This window comes from Hemitrygon akajei, chromosome 14 (assembly GCF_048418815.1).
Source record: "Hemitrygon akajei chromosome 14, sHemAka1.3, whole genome shotgun sequence".
NCBI classification, from domain to species: Eukaryota; Metazoa; Chordata; class Chondrichthyes; order Myliobatiformes; family Dasyatidae; genus Hemitrygon; species Hemitrygon akajei.
Window position 1 is genome coordinate 101,310,661 of NC_133137.1, and position 13,369 is coordinate 101,324,029.

Consider the following 13,369-nt stretch of genomic DNA (forward strand, 5'->3'; position numbering starts at 1 on the left):
ACGTCCTAGTCGATCACAGGTAAAGCCCTCTCTGCCATTGAATGCTGTCCCAGGAAAGCAGCGTCCATCATCAAGGGTCACCACCATACAGGCCATGCTCCCATCTCACTGCTGTCACAAGGATGAAGGTACAGGAGCCTCAGGACTCACACCACCAGGTTTAGGAACACTTATTACCTGTCAAACATCTAGCTCTTGAACCAGAGGGGTTAGCTTCACTCAACTTCACTCACATCATCTCTGAGCTGTTCCCGCAAACTATGGACGTACTTTTAAAACTCTTTGTCTCATGTTCTCGATATTTATTGCCTACTTAATTATATTATATTAGTTTTATTTTTACTCAGCTCAAGCTGATTAAACCCAAGGTACGGGCATAGCCAAGCACACTGATTTCTTTGATCCACAGCATCTGCAGTTGTATTTTTGTGTTTTTACACTCATTTCTCAATTGCTAGAAACATTTAGACTATTCTATTCTAACTTAGTCTTGTAGCTTTCTGGAGATTTACATAGATATTGCTGTGTAGCCCAAAATGTTTAATGCTTTTGTGTGATGACATTGGTGTAATACCAGTCGCAGATATTACTGTTGGACAGTGTATACTCTGTTCATATTCCATAGTCCTTCAGTTTCCTCTTTTTGTTCAGCATATTTCTAGTATGTTATGTGTGTTTGGGATGGTAACATCTATTAAGTAAGTTGTTCTTGCTTGTTTATCCTGTATTATTAGATCTGGATAGTTATTATGGATTGTCCTGTCTGTAATAATGGATTATTATTATTATTATTATTACTTATTTTACTTTCTTTTTGTATTTGCACAGTTTGTTGTCTTTTGCACATGGGTTGTTTGTCCTGTTGGGGTGGCCTTTCATTGATTCTATTGTGTATCTTGGATTTATTGTGAATGTCCACAAGAAAATGAAGTTCAGGGTTGTACGTTGCCCACATACATACATTGATTTTTAAAAAATTACTTTGAACTTTCAACTTTTCCAATAATATTTATATCTGTGGGTGTTCCAAATGTCAGCAAATACTTCAGAATCAGATTTGGAATCAGGTTTATTATTCCCGGCATGTGACATGAAATCTGTTAACTTAACAGCAGCAGTTCAATGCAATACATAATCTAGCAGAGGGAAAAAAAATAAATAAAATAAAACATAATAATAAATAAACAAGTAAATCAATTACATATATTGAATAGATTTTTTTAAAATATACAAAAACAGAAATAGTGTATATGAAAAAAAAGTGAGGTAGTGTCCAAAGCTTCCATTTAGGAATCAGATGTCAGAGGGGAAGAAGCTGAATCGCTGAGTGTGTGCCTTCAGGCTTCTGCACCTCCCACCTGATGGTAACAGTGAGAAAAGGGCATGCCCTGGGTGCTGGAGGTCCTTAATAATGGACACTGCCTTTCTGAGATACCACTCCCTAAAGATGTCCTGGGTACTTTGTGGGCTAGTGCCCAAGATGGAGCTGACTAGATTTACAACCTTCTGCAGCTTCTTTTGGTCCTCTGCAGTAGCCCCTCCGTACCAGACAGTGACAAAGCCTGTCAGAATACTCTCCACAGTACAACTGTAGAAGGTTTTGAGTGTATTTGTTGACATGTCAAATCTCTTCAAACTCCTAATAAAGTATAGCTGCTGTCTTGCCTTCTTTATAACTACATTGATATGTTGGGACTAAGTTAGATCCTCAGAGATCTTGACACCTAGGCACTTGAAGATGCTGAAGTCCATAATCAGCTCTTTCATCTTACTGACGTTGAGTGCCAAGTTGTTGTTGCAGCACCATTCCACAAGTTGGCATATCTCACTCCTGTATGCCCTCTCATCACCCATGAGACTCTACCAACAATGGTTGTATCGTCAGCAAATTTATAGATAGAATTTGAGCTATGCCTAGCCACACAATCATGTGTATATAGAGAGTAGAGCAGTGGGCTAAGCACCCACCCCTGAGGTGCGCCGGTGTTGATCGTCAGCAAGGAGCTCTATGTGATCATCAGTTCGCACAGACTGTGGTCTTCCAGTTAGGAAGTTGAGGATCCAATTGCAGAGGGAGGTACTGACACCCAGATTCTGTAACTTCTCAATCAAGATTGTGGGAATGCTGAGCTATAGTTGATGAACAGCATCCTGATGTAGATGTTTGTGTTGTCTAGCTGGTCCAAAGACGTGTGGAGAGCCATTGAGATTGCGTCTGCCGTTGACCTATTGTGGTGCTAGGCAAACTGCAATGGGTCCAGGTCCTTGCTCAGGCAGGAGTTCAGTCTGGTCATAACCAACCTCTCAAAGCATTTCATCACCGGGCGATAGTCATTAATGCATTCCACATTATACTTTTTAGGCACTGGTATAATTGTTGCTTTTTTGAAGCAGATGGGAACTTCTGCCTTTAGCAGTGAGAGGTTGAAAATGTCCTTGAAAACTCCCACTAGTTGTTTGGCACAGGTTTTCAGAGCCTTACCAGGTACTCCATCGGGACCTTCTGCCTTGCGAGGGTTCACTCTCTTTAAAGACAGTCTAACACCGGCCTCTGAGTTCACAGGAATTGACATGATTGTTTTCAGTTTGACATTCAATCAGATATATTTGTGATGCTGTCATCTTCAAAAGATTAATAATTTCACACTGCAGAAGCAGAGTATCATCACTTTATGAGCACCACTTTTATTGAAAATTCCTCTTGGGTTCTGAATGTGTAGATGAATTCCATCTGACCTTGTGGAAGACTGGTGTTTCAGGAAGATTCAAATTAGAGCCTTTGGCCAAAGGATGTGATTTTTCTTAATTGACCTTTTTGTTCAAAGCTTCATGAATGCATTGTGTTTGCTAATGGCTGAAATAATTAGGTATGCATATACTTTTATTCTCTCACAATACACATATGTCATTGTTGCCATTTGCACTATCTTACTTGATTGTTCTTATACGTAAATCTCCTTTTATTATAGTTTGTCAACACCATTTTGGCCCTTTTTTATGATGGATAGGATAATATACTTGTGTAGCTGGTAGTTATTAACGTGAAATATTTATGAAACAAAAAAATGTCAGTTTATGGTGCACTAACTAAATACATTTTTGAAATATTCATAAAGACAAATGTACATTTATATTGTGACGCTCAGACTCACAGCACCGCAAACATTTGACAGCCAATAATGTACTTTGGAAATACAAACACTTATGTAAATGTGAATTTGAATAGGAAATGCAACACAAACATACTTAGACAGTAATGACAGATGCCAGCTAACAAGCAATTTGTCAGGAATTAAGAGAATTGTGAAAAGAAACTTCATTTACATACACTTTCGATAATAATCGTGTATTGGTGCAGATATACATTTTTTCTATCATTTTATGTGCTTTACTTCATAGAAAACTTTAACTTTTATGTACACCATGGTTACATTAATTTACAGGTTGAGACAGTGGTGAGGAAGGCAAATGTAATGTTACCATTAATTTTGGGAAGCCTAAAATATATGAGCAAGGATGTGATGCTGCTGCTTTATAAGGCATTGGTCAAACCGTACTTGGAGTATTGTGAGCAGTTTTGGACACCTTATCTAAGAAAGGATGTGCTGGCATTGGAGAGGATCCAGAGTATATTCACAAGAATGATTCCAGGAATGAAAAGGTTAACTTATTAGGAACATTTGATGGCTCTGGGCCTGTATTCACTGGAGTTTAGAAGAATGAGGGATGATCTCATTGAAACCTATCTAATATTGAAAGGCCTAGATAGAGTAAATGTGGAGAGGATGTTTCCAATAGTGTGAGAGTCTGGGACAAGAGGACACAGCCTCAGAATTGAGGGACGTCCATTTAGGGAAGAGATGATGAGGTATTTCTTTAGCCAGAGGTTGGTGAATCTGTGGAATTCACCATAGATGCTGTGGAGGCCATTGGGTATATTTAAAGCGGAGGTTGATAGTTTATTGATTAGTAAAAGTGTGAAAGATTATGCGGAGAAGGCAGGGTAATGGTGTAGAGAGAGATAATAAATCGGCCCTGATGGAAAAGCAGAGGAGGTTCAATGGGCCAGATGGCCTAATTCTGCTCCTATGTATTATGATCTTGGAAGATATACAGGTTTCCTCCACTATCCAAAAGTAGAGCGTTCCTGTGAAACTGTTTGTAAGCTGAAATGTCGTAAAGCGAAGAAGCAATTACCATTAATTTATATGGGAAAAATTTTTGAGTGTTCCCAGACCCAAAAAGTAACCTACCAAATCATACCAAATAACACATAAAACCTAAAATAACACTAACATATAGTAAAAGCAGGAATGATATGATAAATATACAGCCTATATAAAGTAGAAATATTGTATGTACGGTGTAGTTTCACTTGTCAAAATCGGAAAGACAGCGAGCCAAAATTGATTTGGAGAAAAAATATCGGCACGTACACGCAGGTGTATGTACACGCCTACGCAAGTACACGCATGCGCACACAACTGCCCGCACAAGGCTTCAAGGTCCTGGTAGTCTTCCTCGGGGTAAACACATGTATAAAGCGGGCGTCTTTTTTTCATAAAAGCGAAAATCCTCTTTGGTTAGCAAAAACAGGTACTAATGTAGGTCTTTCGTAACAGCGAGCTGTCATAAAACGAACGTTCGAAAAATGGGGGCCACCTGTATACAGAAAATGCTGGGAGCACTCAGCAGGTCAGGCTGCATCTGTGGGAATAGAAATTGACACGTCATTTCAGGTTAAAGGTTCTTCTTCAGAACTGGGAAGGAGAAAGAAGAGCCCCATTGAGGGAAGATACACATGCCAGTCTTTCACTTCCATAGGAAAAGTAAAAATAAGCAAACTGATCCAATATTACGGATTGACAGCTGATGCAGACAGATACAGAAATCGAGTTATCTGAAGTTGTGGAATTCAGTAGTGAGGCTAGAAGATACAAAGTGCCCGGGTGGAAAATGAGTTGCCGTTCCTCAAGCTTTTATTTGGCTTTATTGAACAGTACAGGAACTCGCAGATTCATGAATCAGAATAGGAGTAGAGTGGGGAAATAAAGTGGCAGGGAACAGGGTGCTCATTATCACTCTACTTGCATTTTGATTTCTTCAGTGTAGAGAAGACTACATTGTGAATGCTGAATCCAGTACACTCAATTGGAAGAAGTGCAAGTGAAACAGTTCTTTGCCTGGAAAATCTGATTGGCTCCCTGGGTGCTGAAAATGGGATAGGTAAAAGGACAAGCATTGCATCACCTGCAGTTGTAAGGGAAAGTGTCCTAAAAGCAGTGAGTGCTGGAGTGGATGGACCATGAACCAAGGAGTTTCGAAGGAAACAGTCTCTGTGAAATGCTGAAAAAGGAGCAATGGGAAAGACGTGTCTGTCTTGTAGTGAAATCTCTTTGATGGTAGAAATTGCTGAGAATGATGAGTTTTCTGTGGAGGTTGCAATGAGGACCACAGCAACTGATTTGTCCTGAAGGAGGAGATAGCAGAGGCATGGAAAATAGATGAGGTATATACAGTAAGGGCTTTGTTAACAAAGGTAGAGGATTAGCCATGGTTCAGGAGGAAGTGAGGCATTTACAAGTCATCTATATGGAAAGTCTCATCTTCAGAGTAAATACAAAGGAGATAAACAAAATGAAATGAGTTTTCAGAAGAGACAGGGTGGAAGTATAAGTGAGATATCTGTGGGAGTCAATAGGCTTGTAAAGGTTGTTAAAAACAAACTACTGAAGGAACTCAGTGAGTTAAGCAGCAACATGGGGAGAGAAGAACTATCAACTTTGCAGATGATAACCCTGCATCAGGGCTGAGAGTGAAGGGGGAAGTAGCCAGCATAAAAGGAAGAGGGGAAACAGATGCTAAAAGGAGGATCCAGATGGAGATAGAGAGAAACATAAGATGTAAGGGTCACGTGAAATTGTAAAATTGAATGTTCACACAACACAAACTAGAATAACAAGATAATCTACAACCCATTAGTATGAACACGTTTTACAATTTTGGGTAGTCCATATTACTTTCTACATTTTGTGTGTGTGTCTCTCTCTCTCACTCTCTCTTTTTCTCACTCTCACACTCTCTCTCCTTCTCTTTCTCTCTCTTTCTTCTCTCCACACCTCTTCCATTTTTTTTGTTCCTACACCTACTATCCACATATTTAAGATTTATCCCTTTCCCATTTGGCTGGTATCTGCCTTTATCTTTCTTTTAATGGTCACCATTATGACCTTCCTTAGTTCTGTGATACCAGCATCCACATTCTTGTGTTTCCATGGGATTAACGTAGATGGGTTCTTGATCAGTGCCGAAAGGCCTCTTTTCAATGCTGCATGACTCTAAGTTTAGCATTAACATTAATATCTTTTATCTTTGGTTCATCTGAACAAATCCCCTTTTAAACATAATCAATTTTGAACATAACCTCTCAGTATTTTGTTTTTCAAGTTTGTCTCCCAACAGATTTCTAGTCAATTTTCTGATTGTTTTCTTTTCATATTTCCCTCTTGGCTCCAACTTTGTTTGTCTAATGTACCAGTGTACTCTTTTGGCCTGATTGTGCATGAAAACTGAAGTGTAAAAATATGAAAAAGAAACTTTTTTTGCAGTTCCTATGGGAACTTTACATAGTATATTGCTGCTTTCATTGAATGAGGCTTTCTGAAGCATTTATCCTTGAGGTGAAATTGATGAGGTAAAATACATAGAGGTCTATTTTGCAGATTCTCTATAAGCATGACAATTGATGGGCTGTAGACTTTCAATTTTCTATAATAAATCCTTCATGACTTAATTCATCCCATTTCCATTACCTACTTTGCTATACGGATCTCCTGTTGCTTTTGAGGATTCAGTACCACATAGAAGCACTTGCAGAGCTATGCTGTCCATTATTTTGTGCAAAAAACACTTCATTAGAATGAAGAAATTAATAAGAACAGCAAAATGCTAATTGAGATGCATGACTAACTTTTGTTTCTTTTCACAGCAAAGCAGATAAACCTGCAAGACATTAAGGAGGATCCAGAGTGCGATCCAGAGGAGAACAGCATACTTTTCATGGGAATTTTGATAAAAGCTCTGGCAAAATTAAAAAAAATTCCAGAGACAGTCAAAGCAACTAAAGAACGTTTCAATCAAGAGCTGGAACAGATTGTGAAGCGATCAACAACCCAGATCGCAGATCATGCTTATCAGCGTGGTGAAATTGTGTCACAGGAGAATCAACCAAGGTAATGGATCGGTATTTAAGCAGGGGGAAGAGAAACTGAGGTTTCTTAATTAGCATTTGAAAATGAAATAACATAAATAATAAATTGATCTACACCCAGTGGCCACTTTATTAGGTAAAAGTGGCCATAGTGTATATTCCTGGTCTTCTGCTTCTGTGGCCCATCTACTTCAAGGTTCGACATGTTGTGCATTCAGAGACGCTCTTATGCATACCACTGTTGCCTTCCTGTCAGTTTAAACCAATCTACACCCTCTCTCATTAACAAGGTGTTTTTGCCGACAGAACTGCCACTCACTGGATGTTTTTTATGTTTGTTTTTTGCACCATTCTGTGTAAACTGTAGAGATTGTGGTGTGTGGAAATGTCAAGAGATCAGGAGGTTCTGAGATACTCAAACCACCTCATTTGGCACTAATAATCAGTCCATGATCAAAGTCACATAGATAACATTCCTTCCCCACTCTGATGTTTGGGCTGAACAACAGCTGAACCTCTTGACCATGTCTTCATGTTTTTATGCATTGAGTTGCTGCTACATGATTGGCTGATTATATATTTTCATTATGAGCAGATGTATCTAATAAAGTGGCCAGTGAGTGTATAAATCAATTACAGTATACTTAGAGTAATAGAAACAGGCCCGTTGTCCCCGCTAGTCTCTGTCAACCAAAATTCCCACCTAAACTGGGCGATTTGCCCATATATGGTCCACATCTCTGTCAAATGCCATACCACTTACAGTGAACCATGCACTTTTTCTTTGAGATCCCTCTGATCTGCAGCACTCTCCAGGGCCCTACTGATTTGCCTTCCCAAAATGCAACACCTTGCACTTATCAGGCTCCTGAAGCAGTATGGATAACTTCAATCACCACTACTCTGCACTATCTACAACCTATAGACCCTATTTACAACTCTTGCTCTCAGTATTATTTGTTTTAGTTGCACAGTATGTTTTCAATTACACATCGGTAGTCGGTCTTTTTCTGTTTATAGTTTTGTGAAATTCTGTTGTATTTTTTCCTGTAAATACCTGCAAGAAAATGAATCTGAAGACAGTATATGGTCACATAAATGTATTTAGATAATAAATTTACTTAGATCGTTGTAAAAATTGTATTCCATTTGCCACTTCTCAGCCTACTTACTGTACCTTGCTGGTCAAGATACCACTTCCAGTCTTGATACCCATTTCCAGTATCTGCATGCCACACATTTTAGTGCCACCTGGTAACTTGCTAATCATGCATTGCACGCTCTTATCCAAATCATTGTTATAGATGACAAATAGTAATGGGCCAAACACCAATCCCTGGGGAATGCCACTAGTTATGGGCCAAAACATCGACTGTACTCTTTTCCTGCTGAGCTCCTCCAGCATTTTATGTGTGTTACCTCAATATCCTTATACTTTGATTTCCTCTATCCATTTTTGTGCCTCTTCTGTTTAATGCAACCAGTATAATCTGACAGGAAATGAATTGTTTCACTAGATGCAGTATAATTAAGTACTTTAGCTTGTTTGTAACATTAAATATTTTGTATTGGTATGGAATTTATTGAGCTACTTTTGAGTAAAGTGTTTACAATTTGACTCACATCAGTTTTCTCAGAAAGCTTACTTAATTGCTCTGAAAAGGTGATAAATTGAAGACAACATTGCTGTAAGGAATATCCATTCCTGTGTAAATTGTCTTGATAGATTTGTTCTCCAAGAATCAATAAGATTACAATTTCTAAAGATGTAAGTGGACAGAAACTAATTGTGTGCACTCTTCACAACTAGTGGTAGCAAAGAAAGAATAAAAAACTGCATCACCTTTCTGTTTTCTGTTGAGCAGAACTCTGAATGGACTATAGAAATTAAAATTTGTTTTGCATGTATATCAAAGTATCTTAGCAACCTGTTGCAGAGAGGTGGATAGTTCAGAAATTTAGGTGATGCATCTGTTTAATTAATGACAAAATGCATTAATATATTAATGTATGTATAAAAAATACCATCTATGTGTAATCATTATGCAAACTTATTTTAAGCTTGCAGTGAAGCTTTTGTGGGTTATGTGATTTAGTAAGGGTTTTGCTGGGAAAGAATTACACACACTAAGTGCCGGAGGAACTCAGCAGGTCAGCCAGCATCAACGGAGAGGAAAAGAGTCGATATTTCGGACTGAGACCTTTTATTAAGACTCCAGTATTTTATGTGTATTACTGTGGATTTCCAGAGTCTGTAGAATTTGGTGTGTTTGTGATTTGGTGGAAAAGAATGTTGTCTTCTACGTGGCAAATGTTTCACATTTAAGTATTCCAAGTGCATCACTTTATGAAGAAATCTAATTTTCAAATACCGAGTCCGGACTTCCACAGGTTTCAAGACTGTGTCTATATAACACGTTCACTATTCTGATATGAGAAACTTTGATTTATATAGAGCAATTTATTGTGTTTGTACAATGGCCCATCTTGATTGTGCCAAATGAATTTCACAAGAAACCTTTGACTATGCACAGAGATTTTTACTGTTGCAATCTATGTGCTAGACTGACTTACAAATTCCTGATAATGAATTGGAAGCTTTTTGGTTCCCAGCTTTTCTCTCACCAACCTGATAAACACAAAACTATTTTTATAATGCAGTCAAAAATTAGAATTGGGCTTGTTTTCAACTTCAGTTCAAGAGGGTTTGGATTAACACACCCTCTCTTGTTTCAACATTGACTTAGTTCTATGGTATGTTTTGTTGTCATTAATAGGCAAGTTGACCTACTGATTTAAAGAGTAGAGCGACAGTGGTAGAAAATCTATTACTGGCTAGCAGGAATTATTGGCAAAAAAAGTAATGGTGACCTTTTGACAACATTAATACAATTCGCAGAAGGCTGATCCTGAAAGAATGCCCCAAACTGGAATGATGGCAGCCGGGCTGCATTCCTTGTCATAGCATACATTTAAGGTTTATGACAGAGACTGAGAACACTCTCTTCGGTCTTTCCAATGCCTAGCTGGAGAAAATGCGTACTGATGTCGTGCTGTAATGAGTTCTCATCAGATGAGCAGTTTGCCTCTTTAGAAAGGAGTCAAGTGAAGTAATAATATTTAACCAGATTGATTTGCATTTGCATTTGTTAACAGGTTATTACTGGAGCTGCTAGAATTGTTATTTGAAAAATTCTATGCTGTAGCTGCTGCTCATAAAATTGTTCTCGGCTACCTTCACCAAATGGTTGTGTCGCCTTCTGGTTTGAACATGAGTGAAATCAAGCTGTATGACATGGCAGAAGTGTGGGCCAGGATCCAGAATGTGCTTCAGGTAAGTCAAGGCCAATCAAGTCACTTACTTAACATAACATTTAATCTAACATGTGGCAGTTACATTGTCCAGTATTTTCACATATGCTGAATTTTTTCACTCATTTAATTTTGGAGGGAGAGAGCATGTTGAATTGATGCTAAATTTCAATTATATTTTGAGGGTATTTGGTAAGACCCTTACAGATGGACCCTAAATTATTTGTGAAAATTATCCACAAAATGCTGGAGGAACTCAGTAGGCCAGGCAGCGTCTAGACGAAGAAGAACAGTTGACATTTCGGGCTGAGACCCTTCAGCAGGACTGGGTTGGGTCCAAAACATTAACTGTACTCCTTTCCATGATGAAGGGATCATTTTTGATGAAGTTGGAAGCACAATAAGCATAAAAACACAATAAATATAAATATAAAACAATCCTATAAAACACAATGTACAAGTAACTGTCAAGTATGACCATATATACACTAATTGTATGTATGTACATAAAGTGAAACTAGCTACAGGAATAGCTGTACGTAAGGTGACTCTAACAAGAAATATTAAAGTGTCAGAGTAAATCATCTTAAATTTTGTACAGATTTTGCAATTAATACTGGGTTTAGTGGCTGATTCCAGACATTTGTAATGTTTTGAAGAAAGAAGACAATATTTTGGAAATTAGAAGCAACGCCCTTTGATAGACTAAATGACCTGCAAAATCAAATTGTTGTTGAATCATGGCAGATCAGCTCCCTTCCCCTTCTCCCTGCACAATGCTGATTTTCAGTCATTTTAAAGAAAAGCTCAAAGTAGATTTATTATCAAAGTTGTCTATGCTACCCTGAGTAAAAGCTTGATATTTGAATAATCATGTAAAATTAATCTTTATTTTGCATCTTTAACATTATAGATTGGCTTATGTGTTTGCATAACCAATACAGCAGCCAAAGTTATTCCGTCCATACTATATGATGGTCCTGAGGAAATGGTGTAGAGGAAAGTTTTACTGCATTTGCACTAAGTTTCTATTTAACTTTGAAAATCCTCTGATTTACATTTAATGAAAAAAGCCTACAAATGTTGGCATAATATGGAGAGCAAATTTAAACTCAGTTTTTTTGCAGCTTATTACTTGAGTAATAGTTAGAAACTCACTCTTCCTGAAATGTATTAATTATTTTAGATTACTCTCGTATTCATCGAATGATATAGAAGCATTGGTGGAATTACATATTCTGAGTTCATTCCTGTGCACTTCATGTTGAAACAAGGCTCTATTTGAATTTTTGTCTCCTGTCCCAAAGGCACACACTATAGGTAACAACTTTCTGGCACTTACTGTCCTGGGTGTTAATTGTGAAAATGGCCCATTTTCATTCAGGAAAGGTGAAATTGATTTCCACAGAGTTCTTAAGTAAACATGTTCTCTATCAAATCTCAGTAATAAATTGTAAAATCATTTTTTGCTGCATTGTTTAATTGTTGAATGCGTAGAGTAAGCTACAGGCTCCCTGGACACATTTCTTCCTAAATGTTAAAAATTGGCAACAACAGACAAGTCCCAATTCTCTGTTAATGAATTATAGCTGAAGTTCAAAGAAGTTTTTAAGCAACATGCTCTGGGTGAGTCATTTAAGTACATGCTTGTAATATTGTGGAACCCTGTATGATTAATTAGGTTATAAAATGCAAATCAGTTGATTGATCGATAAAGAAAGTTCAATGTAAATAATTCTGTCATATTTTCCTAATAATTTCTTGTTGCAATCGCCCTTTTTCGGAACAGTGTTCGCCATACAAATGTATTGAACAGGTTTCTTTGCAACACAGAGTTCTTCTGCAGATGTGTGTGATGGAGAGAACAGATAAGCCAACAAATGTGTTCAGTTGCTGAGTATATTTCGATTCACTGTTTTAATGTCAAAAGGAAATGGATACTCACAAATATATTTGCTGTACCTGTTAGTAGAAACTGTAAAGTACCATCAGGATTATCTGTCAGAAGAAGACTCTGTAAGCTATAAAACCAAAGATGAATACTGATAAACAAGATTTGTTGGTTCTAAAGAAAGATTTCTTGTAGGCCTGACAAGTATTAGGAAATTAGGGGGAAAAAAATCCTATAATAAAGTAGTGGATTTGGCCCAGTCTATCATGGGTAAAGCCCTCCCCACCATTCAGCACATGTACAGGAAGATTTGCCATAGGAAAGCAGCATCCATCATCGTCATCCACCCAGGTCATACTCTCTTCTCGCTGCTATCATCAGAAAGAAGGTGTAGGAGCCTCAGTACTCACACCACCAGGTTCAGCAACAGTTAGCATCTCTCGATAATTAGGCTCTTGAATCAAAGGGGATAACTTAACTCAGCTTCACTCACTCCATCATTGAAATGTTCCCACAACCTATGATCTCACTTTCAAGGATTCTTCTTCTCATGTTCTGGGCCTGTTTTTCTAATTGTTTCTTTCTTTTAGTGTTTGTACAGTTTGTTGTCTTTTGCACAGTGGTTGAATGCCCAAGTTGGTATAGTCTTTTGATTCTATTAAGGTTATTATTTTATTCTGGATTTATTGAGTATGCCCACAATGAAATGAATCTTAGAGTTTTCTATGGTGATATATATGTACTTTGATAATAAATTTACATTGAACTTTGAACTTTTTGCTGTCATTTATATAATCTTAGCAGCTTTTTATCCTGGTACAGACACATATTACTGGTATTTAGAAACAATATTGTTTTGCAGCCTTGTCAATTTTAAAATTCAATTACATATTGCCAGAAAGTTTGCAGATGTAGGAAATGAAAAAAAAAATCAGACGATTATAAAAGAATTGTGA

At 37.6% G+C, this 13,369-nt stretch overlaps 1 protein-coding gene across 2 annotated transcripts in view; it reads left to right on the forward strand.

Moving 5' to 3' along the window:
• exoc4 (exocyst complex component 4) overlaps nucleotides 1-13,369 on the forward strand; it is a 507,730-nt gene that overhangs the window by 48,674 nt on the left and 445,687 nt on the right. For both annotated transcript variants that reach the window (XM_073066788.1, XM_073066789.1), the window contains exons 5-6: nucleotides 6,989-7,232; nucleotides 10,367-10,544. In XM_073066788.1, the coding sequence (XP_072922889.1) occupies nucleotides 6,989-7,232; nucleotides 10,367-10,544 (422 nt within the window). The remainder of the gene's footprint in view (nucleotides 1-6,988; nucleotides 7,233-10,366; nucleotides 10,545-13,369) is intronic.